General features: G+C 34.5%; 1 protein-coding gene across 5 annotated transcripts in view; it reads right to left on the reverse strand.

The window, feature by feature from the left end:
- Ctnna2 (catenin alpha 2) overlaps positions 1–12,923 on the reverse strand; it is a 1,042,262-nt gene that overhangs the window by 921,254 nt on the left and 108,085 nt on the right. For all 5 annotated transcript variants that reach the window (XM_090336597.1, XM_090336596.1, XM_090336594.1 and 2 more), the window contains one exon: positions 537–643. In XM_090336597.1, the coding sequence (XP_090192723.1) occupies positions 537–638 (102 nt within the window). In that variant the 5' untranslated portion in view covers positions 639–643. The remainder of the gene's footprint in view (positions 1–536; positions 644–12,923) is intronic.

Consider the following 12,923-nt stretch of genomic DNA (forward strand, 5'->3'; position numbering starts at 1 on the left):
GAAACTAAAGAAATTAACATTCCAAACTTCAAATCTTGATGATATTTTCATTACTGATAGTTCATTTGTCGAAATGTGAAAGTATAAAAGGCAAAAATAATGAATCATCTCATCATTTCAACTGGATGAGATGCATCTCGTGAACGGATAGAAAACCAATTCAACAAATATACAACATTCTTAACTAGTAAACAGTTTTTCTGAACTATAAATTAGCATCTATAAACCAGTGAAGGGTGGCTAGTTATAGACTTTAAAGCCATTACTACAAATGAGGCACTCCTTCACCAAGCCTATCCTCTTCAATTACCTACTCAACCTTATTTAAAAATATCCCATTCATCTTCCATAAATCCACTTCAAACTTACATTACAAGCAGTGAAATAGTCTATTACTCAGGAAATAACATGTAGACATAGAGAGTATTCAAATTATCTAATTATCTCTTTTAAAGATTTCCAAATTTTTACTCAGGATCTTGGCAAATCTCACTTGAAAGATTGGCCTGTAACAAGCATTTTAAAGCATCCCTTACCTGTGTTACAAGAGGCTCCAATAGTCTTTCCACTGTCAATGTCCGGATTTCCAAACTTTTGGGATCCCATTTTAAAATGATAGGTGAAGTTGCCGAAGTCATGTTCCCTAAGAGAAAATATGTTAATGCATTAGAAATAATGTTCACAAAAGTAAATCCGGAGCATAGGGATCCTGATGAAGAAGTCACTGAAACTTGAAACACATTTTAAAGATAATGTGATTTGTCCAAACTTGTCCAGTTAGATATGGAAAACCCATATTTGATACTGGGTAAGGTGTAATGTTGGCATCAGAGGGGGGGGAAAGGGATGATAGGAAAGGATTGGGAATGTGTTGGAGGAGTGAATTTGTTCATTCACTTAAGGAGTATAATACAGTGGTTTCACAGAATGATGTAGCCATTAAGCCTGAATATTTTCTCCAGCCCTAATTTGTGTGTGTGTGTGTGTGTGTGTGTGTGTGTGTGTGTGTGTGTGTGTGTGTAGCGTGTGCATGTGTGTATGTTGGTCCAGAAGTTTGAATTCTAGGCCCCAGCTCTGTCCCTGAGCTTTTCAGCTCAAGGCTAGCACTCTACCACTAGAGCCATAGCACCACTTCCGGTTTTCTGGTAGTAAATTGGAGATAAGAGTCTCATAGGACTTTACGCCCGGGCTGGCTTTGAACCACGATATTGAACCAGCAATAGCCTCTAATAGCTCCATCTCTACCCTATAAGAAGCAAATCTATTTTATATCTAATTAATTTTAGCTATACTGTACATTTTCTTATTGTATTTTATATTCAGAGGAATGTATTGAGGGGTTACAGTTACATACATCAGGTAGTGGGTACATTACTTCTTGAATATAGATAGTCCTTCTCATGTTTATATAAATGCAACCACACATGTGGGTTTCTATATCTGGTTTATTTGACTTAGCATAATATTGTTTAAGGTCTGCCATGCTGTCTCATGTAGCAATATTCATTCCTTTTATGGCTATTCATATAAATTCATTGTGAATTTATATTATTTCTACCTTTTGGTTATTATGAATGATGCTGCAATTAACATTTGCTCACAAGTTCAAGGATGTGTTTTCAGTTACCTTAAGTGAATGAAGTGCATGAAATATAGTTCAAAAATACACAATAAAAGCTGGCCATCAGTGGATTACACCTAAAATCCTAGCGACTCATGCTGAGATCTGAAAATTGATGCTTAAAGTGAGCCAGGGGAGAAAAATCTGCGAAGTGCTTATCCCCAATGAACCAGGAAAATGTTGCTGGTGGAGTTGTGGCACTAGTTATTGAGCACCAGAGTGGAGTTCAAAAGCCGAATAAGACCAAAAGGACCTTAGCTCAAACATCAGAAATAGCACAAAAACAAACAAACAAGACACAATGCAGTACAAATAATTTTACAAAATAAAAATGAAAATACCTTAAATATACTAGTGCAAATTAGGAAAACATTTGAAGCACAATTGCAATTGGAAAATTAAGATACAACATTTAGTTAAGATAGAACATTTATGTTATGTTCTAGTAACAGGCTGAGTCTGGTTCTTATAAACTTCATGGTTTAAAGTTTAGACATACAAATAAGAAAGCAATTATTTATGCCTCAGTGGGACACATGCTGTATGTGTGTCACATCTTTATACTTATGCAAATGTTTCCGCAATGGGTTTTGCAGAGAAGGTAATGTGGGGGAACTGAGCCTCTAATCCTAACTTCTCAGGCGTCTGAGATCAAGAGGATCATAATTATAAGCTAGTCCATGAATCAAAGTCCAATAATTCCACCTACAAAATAACTAGCAAAAAGCCAGGGTGGATGTCTCATTTAAGTCACAGTGTCTCATGAGCAAAGTAGCAATCCCAATGAGTTCCCTGAGTTTAAAACCAAATACACCACAAACAAAAAACAATACCACCACCAACAAAACAATAAAGAAATCAGTATGGAGAAAACCAACAAAGAATACCATGCATCACCAGGATGCAAAGTATACCCACCATGAATACCAGGTGTCTAATGCCAGTCACCACAAGTGGTAATAATGTTTGGGACAATAGAATTTTAATTCTCTTAAGAAAGAACAATGTTTTGCACATTAGGCATCCATGACTCAAATTTTGGTTGTAGCCATTTTCTTATTTTGATTCATCAGTGTATTTAAATATATGTCCATAGAATTACTATGTGATCATATTATGTATCTCATCTTGATACAAAGGTCTCTTATCTCAGAACCAGTGACATACAGGTAAAAGCCTTTCAGTCTTCCATTTAGCAAGCAGGAAATATGATCCTAATGAGAAAATAAATTATACATTCCACCAGAACTGTTTTTCTCATCCAGAAATTGCTGAATGTATTTTGGTATTTAACCACCACACAAGTAACTTCAGCTTGTAGAAACTGAAGGTGAATTTTTTGTTTTAATACCACCATAAATCAAAGTATCTGTGGCTATTCTCTTCCTTTGAATCAATGTCCCCACTTAATTCTATCCTTACAAATCAATGCAGATGATTATTTCCATTAGAATGAATACTACAAAGAAGGTTTATCACAATAGTCACTAGTAGCAAAGTGCTTCTTTCCTGGCTATTGAACAGTTAATCTTTCAAAAAGACCCAAATAATTTGTTGCAGAAAATGAAAGGGGTTGAGGGGAGCAAAAGAAAAAAAAAAAAAGATGCAGCATGCTAGCATTCTGTCTCGAAATTCCATGTTTAAAATAATCTAAATATAGCAATCTACCTATACAGGCCAATTCACATTATATACAATCATTGGCACTGACTTGCTTCTGGTCCTTCAAAAAACTAAAAACACATTTTCACATTTCCTCTAATTACATGAAAAACTGGCACAAGCTCTGATAAGACTGGGAGTTTTCTCTGGGCAATACAGCTTATGCTGCGAGGGACTGAAGATGCCAGAAGTTTCCTGTATGCATTCATGTAGATTCTTGTAAATGCTCTTAGTTCTGTATTCATGACATAGTATTGCAACTTTTGTGAGAAGATTTCGGAGTATGGTTTCAAACTATTTGAATAATGAGTTCAATAACACCAATGATGAACAAGGAAGTCTTATAGAAACTTTGAATCACCAACAGTGAAGTGGTTTCTATACAATATCGAGAATCCTGGTATGGGTCAGCAGAGGCTTTCATTACATGTTGGGTATGCTAGTTTATGTAAGCTGGTGGATCAGAAGTCACAGACTTTTATGGATGTTCCAATATATGTTTTTTATTTTATTTTACTTTACTTTATTTTGCCAGTCTTGGGGCCTGGGCACTCTCCTTGGGCTTTCTCAAGGCTAGCTCTCTAACATTTGAGCCACCACACCACTTGTGGCTTTTTCTGTGTATGTAGTACTGAGGAATTGAATCCAGGGCTTCGTGCATGCTAGGCCAACCACACTACCATTGAACCACACTCCCAGTCTCTCAAGGTACATCATTTAAAAGATGGATGGCGTTCAGAAATATCTGAGAACCAAAAATCTACCATTATCACAGCAGAAATACTAATCTGGCATAGTGTACTTCAAACAGAAACGAATTATAGTCCTGAATAAAAAATGAAAAATTGTGCATGAGCAAAGTAACTGAAGTAGTCACAGCCAGCAGCCTGGTAGGGCTAAGTGAATGTTATAAAACTAAACAAGAAAGAGAAAGAGCTATTTCACAAATCACTCATGCTAATTGATTCTTTTGAGAGTAAATCTCAGTCATTTCTTTTTTTATTATATTTCATTCTCGGGGTAATGTATTAGAAGGTTTACAGTTATATTCATCAGGTAATGGGTATGTTATTTCTTGAATCTTGGTACCCCTTCTCATATTTTGGTCCCCCCTTCCCTTCCCAACCCCTCCTAGACATCTGATTTTCCCCTTCCCTATTTCAATTAAACAAATAAGTGTATATACAATATACATGGTAAAAAAGTCAGATACAGTAACCACATGAGATTAACCATAAGTAAAAAAAAGGGAAAAGAAATAACTTCACATAGTACATTAAAAACAACAATCACATATGGATGGGTCTTTTTTCTTAATCCAGTCTGCTGTTCTGTCTTTTGATTGGATTGTTCAGCCCATTCACATTTAGGGAAATTATGGAGAAGTGGTTAGTGTCCTTTATCATTATTTATTTTTACTTCTGAGTTTCTTTCTCTCTCTTTGTTCCCCTTTTGTGTTTAGTGATTTATAGGTGATTGCTTCTTGATGGGGGTTCTTGCTGTTCTACAATTCATTCTTGATTATTTAATATTTTTGTAATGCTGGTTTAGTGTGCATATATTCATATTAAGCCACTCTGGAAAGCAATGTGGAGGTTTCTTAAAGAAATAAAAATTGACCTTCCCTATGATCCCATCATAACACTCCTGGGCATCTATCCTGAACAACATAACCCAAAATATGATAAGGACACCTGCTTGGCCATGTTTATCTCTGCATTATTCACAATAGCCAGGTGATGGAAACAATCCAGATGCCCTACTGCAGATGAATGGATACAGAAAATGTGACATATATATATATATATATATATATATATATATATACACACACACACACACACACACACAATGGAATTCTACATAGCCAACAGACAAGATAAAATAATGGCATTGGCAAGGAAGTGGATGAATCTAGAGCAAATCATGTTGAGTGAGACAAGTCAAGACCAAAGGAACAGAAGGCGCATGGTATCCTTAATATGTGCCTATTAGATCCAAAGAGTACAAGAGGGAGGACTCAATATTTGCATACCCAATGCTACGGACATGGTATTGGGAATATAAATACAACTACATAGATATAAAAATTCATGGCTCTATAGACATAATGTTTTATTACATATATTAATATGTATATATGACATACAAACCCTCAGCCTATTTGTAATTATGTTCTAAAATCTATGTGCCAGTGATTGTATATAGAGATTTCCTTCTTAAGTATTTGTTTGTTAAATACATCATCTGAAATATGATGTAAAAACTCAATGTTAATAAATTCTTTAATAAGAAAAACAACAATCACAAAACTCTTATTTCCATATCTTAGAGTTCATTTTGTTTGCTCCCATCCTGTATGACGATATGTACATAGCTTTTGAGCAATTGTAATCCTCTGCTAGGAGAATCCTAGATGTGGACTAGTTATCACAAATGAGGGGAGCCATGGAGCCTATGTTCCTTTGGGTCTAGCTTACTTCCCTTAATGTGATTTTTTTTTCCAAGTTTTTCCATTTCCTAACAAATGGAGTGATGTCATTCTTTCTGATGGAAGTATAGAATCCTTGTGTATAAATACCACATCTTCTTGATCCATTCATCTGCTGAGGGGAATCTGGGTTGGTTCCATATCTTAGCTGTATCTACTGCAAACACGTAATGTTTACATGGTTCTAATGCAGGGAAAAAGCTACTCCTCAAAACTTGCAAAGAAAAAAAATTCTTTTTTACACAGATATGTTCCTTTTATTTTCCATTTGGGACTGTAATTTTAGTTCTTCTTTCTCTTTTCAATATTTGTTTTACTTCCATGTTTTCAAAGATGAAATATGGGAAGAATCCCTTCTTTCAAACCCAAGAATTTTCATTTTGGGGGGTATTTCCTTTGAATGTTTTAATATACTTATATTAACTTTAAATAAGTATACAAAGATGGTTGGGTTTAAGTTTCATGATCTGCAAAAGAAGAATACCAACAACCTTATTTTATTAATGGTTTTCTTCTGAAAATCAGTGCATTTCTCATACAAAAGCAATGGATTTTCTTCTTTACAGTATCAGCTACATGATTATCCTTTTTCACGAGATGTATCTGGACTAAGGTGCCACTAATGATCTAAAAATCAAAACAGAAGTATTACAAAAGGAAGAGAAATAAAATATAATTTTTAAGTATGTTAAGAATCAAACATGGACAATGTAAATCGTATCTTTTTCCCTCCATAAATAATGTAATATCAATTTTAGTGAGATTTTGGTATTATCTGTGTACAAATGGAGAAACAGAAAGAAATCTGTTTTTTTCTTTCTTTTTTTAATATTTTTATTGTAATTAATAAAAGGGTTACATGATATTTGCCAGATAGAAGGTGCATTAATTCACATACATTGATACCCTTTCACATGTCTTGGTCCCCATTACCCTCCCCCCACCCCCCCATCTTGGTTTTCCCTCCTTCCCTATCCAATTTCAAATAACCAAATACAAATATACCTGATGTATCAGGTAACAAAGTGAGATACTGTAACAATATGAGATAACCAAGGGACAGCAAAAGAGATGAGAGATAACATAGTACATTAAGGACAACAATCACTCATTATATGGCTTTTGTTTCAATATCCAGGAGGTCCTTTCAATTAGCTTCATACTATATGGGCTTTTGTATCAAGGTTTTGCTCTATTGCAAAGCTCTGCAAAGTTTCTACTGATTATGACAAATGAGGGAAACCATTGAGCCTAAGTTCCTTTGAGTCTGGCTTACTTCACTTAAAATGTTTTTTTTCTAAGTCTTTCCATTTCCCAACAAATGGGGCAATGTCATTTTTTCTGACAGCAGCATAGAATTCCATCGTGAACAAATACCACATCTTGTTGACCCATTCATCAACTGAGGGACCTCTAGGTTGGTTCCATATCTTTGCTATGGTGAATAAAGCTGCAATGAATATTGTTGTGCTAGTGGATTTAGTATGCCCTAGTTTCAAGTCTGTTTCTTAACAAGATTTCTTAGGTTGCATATGGTTACAATTATTTCCACCTAGTGTTTTGACTTCAGAATTTATGCTGTCAAGGCTATGGCTTACTATTACAAGAAAAGCCTGATAGATGGATCCAGTTGCACCATAATGTCTGAAATATGAGCAGGATGGGAAAATAACTGGAGTCAATCTCTCCTGCAGAAAATTAGAGAGGCAAGGAAAGAATAAAAAACAAATAAATAAATACTAGATTAGATAATGAGATGCCAAAATTAGGTTTTCTAAAACACACAGTCCAATTTCCCCAAAACTTTGTTTTGGCTTGTGAATGGGGATAGTGGTTATAATGTTGAGCAAAACTAGTGTGCAACACAAGGCTCTGGAAAATTCAGAAAAAAAGATCTTATTATGAATTATGCTAAGTAGACAAATACTTTGTCCCCATGACATTGGTGCTCATGAATATATTATATACTCATGATAAATGGGAATTTGAAGACACCGTTGAGGTTACGAATTATCTGGGTGGATCTGATGTATTCAGCATGACCCAGAGTTTCTGATTCACTAGATAAAATGATGACACAGTTGTTGGTGAGAAGCACTATACACACTTTGTATATAATTATCATTTTTTCATACATGGGACAATGTTAGACATGAACAAGAAGATATAGGTTATCATTCTGGAGATCACAGGGCCAGTCACTGTAACTCCTCTGTTTTTAGAGACCATAAAATATAGTCTAAATTAATTATCTAGATATGAATGTGTGTCTGTGTGTCTATCATACCCAAATACTACATTGAAGTGAATTTTTTTCTGTAGTTGAGGTCATAGCACAAGTAAAATGCATCTTTATTCCCACTGGAAAGACTGCTACATCAGAACCAGGTCTAAACAGAGTTAAGAAAAGGTGTTTGGCATCCTTCCTGGAGATACTTTCTATGTGGAAATTGTCTGGGTTAGTTGATACACTATGGGAATGCTTCTTAATTTCTTCCCTTAGCTCTGTCCATGTTAAACTTATGTCCATTTACTTTGACTGTTAAGAGGCAGTGTGTCATCTACCCTCATTGCTTTCCAGAAAAGCTATCCAATGCTCTGGCTTAGTGAATTAAGGGATGACCCAAGATGTAAGTCAATGCCACAATTACAAGATCTGTCACTATTTTTATCCAAAATGGAAGTGATATGCAATTTCCAAGTAGTTTTTTGTCCTTTGGAGTACAGGGCTTTCTTCCACTGCTAATATGATATTTAACACTTCTCCCAAGTATTTCAGTATTTGCAAGGCCTTTGGTTTATGGCAAATCCATACATTGGCGGAAAAAAAGCATGCTCCACTAAGCTAAGTTATCATGCTAATGATGTGAAAGGGCTGTAGTAAAGCTTATGTCCAAGTGTAAATGCATGCTAAGAAATGCATTAATAATTTAAAACATATTAAATATCTTCTTCAGAGCTTCTTTCTTGTACTCAAATTATTCTGAAAAGAAACTCATGAAGAAAGTTTCACAACCTCAAGTTTTCCAAGGTGATACATTAGTAATATATACTTAAAAAATTTTTTTTTGGTCTGGGACTTAAACTCTGGGCCTGGGCATTATCCCTGATCTCTTCAGCTCAAGGCTACTGCTCTATCCCTTGAGACACAACACCACATCTGGTTTTCTGATTATTATTTGAAGATAAGTCTCAGGGACATCTTAGTGCCCAGGATGGCTTTGAACTGCAGTCCTCAGATCTCAGCCTCCTGAATAGTTAGGATTACAGGTGTGAGCCTCCTCACCTGGCCTTATTTCTTTTTAAACAGAAATTTCAAGAGTATATAAAGCTGGATGTGGTGGCTCACACCAGTAATCCTAGCTACTCAGAAGGCTAAGATCTGAGAATCAAGGTTCAAAGCCAGCCTGAGCACAAAAGGATCTAAGACTCTTATCTCTAATTAACCTCTAGAAAACAGGAAGTGGTAGCCTTGAGCTAAAGAGCTCAGGGACAGTGCCCAGGCTGAGTTCAAGTCTCATGACCCACAAAATAAATAAATAAATAAATAAATAAATAAATAAATAAATAAATAAATAGGTTCATATCTCAGAATAGTAGAATATCATACTAATAAAAATTAGTTATGTTCCAACTTAACAGAATTTCACTATTCCTACATTATACTAAGAGAAAATCAGTCGTTTGAAATTTTAAATGAAAGCAACAGCCATTTAATTACCTAGATTTTGCTGCATTTATAATTTCATTTACATTCATCTTAGAATCATAAAAAAATTCAATATACTCGTAAGTCCCAGTTTTCTTTCTACATGAATTGAATTTCTCTGATAGCCAGTTTGGAAATACTTATAGTGAGTAAGTACTTTCAGAGAATTAGCATGTGCAGAGATTAAATATTGCCAACCTGGATTTTTTTAATTCCCTAATAAGATTATGATTTTGAAACAAAATGTATTTGAATGAAAAATGGCATTGCTGTTATTTGCTTATGTATCCTTCAACTGTGATTTGAATAACGTACCTCAACCACCCAAAATCAGTACTGCTATTACAGCTAACATATTTTGAAGAATTACCATTAAATCCCAACCTAACCTGAAATTATTTAACAGGAACAATGAACTTATTCTCCATTCCTCTAACCTCCTGGAAAATAGAATTCCATATGCATGGTCTATATAAAGCTAATCTGCTTCTATAATCTCAACATGTCATTTTCAGAACACAGGAAGATAGATTCCAACTGCCTTCCTTATCAGTCTCAATGAATTATCCTAAAGTTTTTCTTCCTCTAGGTATCTGAAATAACAGCTTAAGTCTCTTCTCCAACAAGTCCTATTTGCTTCTTTTAGACAATTCATTATTCCACTTCTGGACTACTGGATCATCTTTACCATAAACCATTAGCTCCAACTAGATTCTAGCAAATGATACATATGTCTGTTCAAAGTTCCCATGAGGACCACAATCTTCCTTTTCACACTCCAGTATCTCATGATATTCTCATGTTATATCCTTTTACAATCCCTAAATCCTAACAGCATTTAGTCAATAAGAGAAGATTTTAACTTCACAAAGAAATGGGCACTAGTTCTATATAATCCTCTAATTTCGCTGTGATACAAATCAAGTTTTTAACTTTTTTTTAATCGTCTTTAGAAAACACTAAATCCTTTGTTAGGTCTTTTATAAATGTTTTATTAAGTATCCAGATAGGGAAAGTAGTCTAAAGCACCCTAATTTTTCTCATGTCAATTCTTGTATCTTGTTAATGTTGTTTATTTCCAAGAGATCATAGTTCTTCATATGTCTTCCTGAAATTCAGTAATTATTAGAGACTAAAATCAATTGATAACTTGAGAATATTTAGAAAACATAATTTATATTCAGGTATATATACATACACGTGTATGTGACATGTGTGCCTGTGTGTATATGTATTTCAGTACTTATTCAGACTAGATAATTAATTTCTGTTATGTTTATAATCTTGATTCCTTTATTCAGGGAAAAATAATCTAAGAACTTCTTTCAGCAATCCAGCCAATTCGACCTTATCATTTGACTCCCTACACAGTTCCACAGAAGAAAAATTATTATCCAAACTCTGCAGATTAGCTCCCAGTGTCTCTTAGGAAATCTTCTTGTCCTTCAGATGTGTTTCAAATTGCATCTGCTTTTATGAAGTCTCTCAGTTGACAAAAGTCCTAGTAACTTACTCTTTCTGAATCTCACCAGCTCTCAGGATGATAACATTTAAAGCTCAAGTTTTCTTGTGTTGGCCTCTCCGCTTTCCATTAGATTTGTTCTCTTGACATATTCAAGGACATTCTACCTCTTCATAATAATTAACACTGTGAGAGTTATATAGTAAAAAGATTACTGGTACATACATTAACTTCATTTTTGCTGAGACAACTCCTAATGCTACTTTATAAACAAATGCATATAAGACAAAAATTTCAAATAACCAAATACAAATAAATTCAATATATCAGATAACAAAGTGAGATACTATAACAATATGAAATTTGATAGGGAAGGGGGGAAAACCAAGAACGGGTGGGGGGAGTGGGGGGGAGGGTAATGGGTACCAAGACATGTGAAAGGGTATCAATGTATGTGAATTAGTGCACCTTCTATCTGGCAAATATCATGTAACCCTTTTACTAATTACAATAAAAAAAGACAAAAATTTCAAAAGGTCAATTATTTTATGATGAAAGGAGATGTTAGACTTTATGCCACATATATAGGTGACACCAGAAACATACAAATTCACCACCCCAAATAGTTTTCTCCTCGTAATGACTCCAGTATTACAGTGCATAGCACATTTACCAAAATATGAGGTATTCTATCCCTTACTCCAATCATTAATCTCTCCACCCATTATTAATTGAAGGAACTGAAGGAATTCAGCCACAGTATACACAGACATCAAGTAGAGTTGTGATTATGTTTGCAAGTAATTATAAATGCTTAACTGTGGTTAAAATTTATTCCATCCAGTCAGGGGTCACAACAGAAGCCATACCTCCGGAGAGGAGAGCTCCTCCAAGTTCTCATTGTCTTCATGGAGCCATATTGAACAGTTTGCTCAACAGAGCAATGGTAAATAACAAATATGTTCTTGAATGAATCCTAGTAAAAGTTGCTCAAATTGAGAAGGCAAATAATTTTCAAAAGGCATTGAATCAACTCCAGAATGGAGATGATCCAAAAAGATAGAGATTGTAATATGACATAAAGATAGAAATGTTGATATGGAGCACAACTTTAAATTGTGAAAAAGCTATGAAAATACTTAATTGGTATCTAGGAACTTGCATTTTTCAAGCAAGCCTAAATGGATTATTACAGTACATTTTAAAAGTCAAAATAAAATCCACACAGATACTGGTGATTTATTAAGGGATTAGATTGAATAAACTCAAAGGAAAGCACCTTAAGTCTAATATCCCCTGTTTCATGCAGCTTCCCATAACTTAAAGTGGCTTACTCCCTGGACTGAATATAAACAGGTACTGCTATTCCTTTTGCAACTCCACTAAATGGGAAATAATTCACTTTATTGTGCTATCATTGCCCCCTTTCAATTGAATTATAGTACTTGAAAGGTTATAAAATATTACAGCAATTATATTTGCTTACAAATCTTTCACTTTCTGCTGGAGTCAGCATATATGCCCTTTGGCAAATTACTTTGCTAAAATTTGTTGTTAAAACCATATGTAACAAAGAAAAACAGCAACAGATATTTCCTCCTATGAGTTTTAACTAAATGCATATGAGCTAAAAATACACCCTTAGGTCATATACTTTTGTAAATACAGAACTAAATTTTAATATACATTTCAGGAATGCAAATGATGCTGTGAAATGATCTGAGGTGGTATAACTGTTTCCACTAAATTCATGGTATTTAGATTTGAAAACAACAATGATTTACTTTGGCTTTCCTATTCATTAGCCAACATTTATTATCACTAGTAATAAGTTCATGCTCCTGTCATCAAATCATGGTATACCTCCGAGCGACAACATGGACACAACATGTTTGTGCAGTAGGTCACTAACAGATGCTATTTCAAACACTCTACATAGACTACATTATGGTATCTTCTAGGTTTATGACGTCAGTAT

Source organism: Megascapheus bottae, chromosome 7 (assembly GCF_031878675.1).
Source record: "Megascapheus bottae isolate mThoBot1 chromosome 7, mThoBot2.hap1, whole genome shotgun sequence".
Lineage (NCBI taxonomy): Eukaryota > Metazoa > Chordata > Mammalia > Rodentia > Geomyidae > Megascapheus > Megascapheus bottae.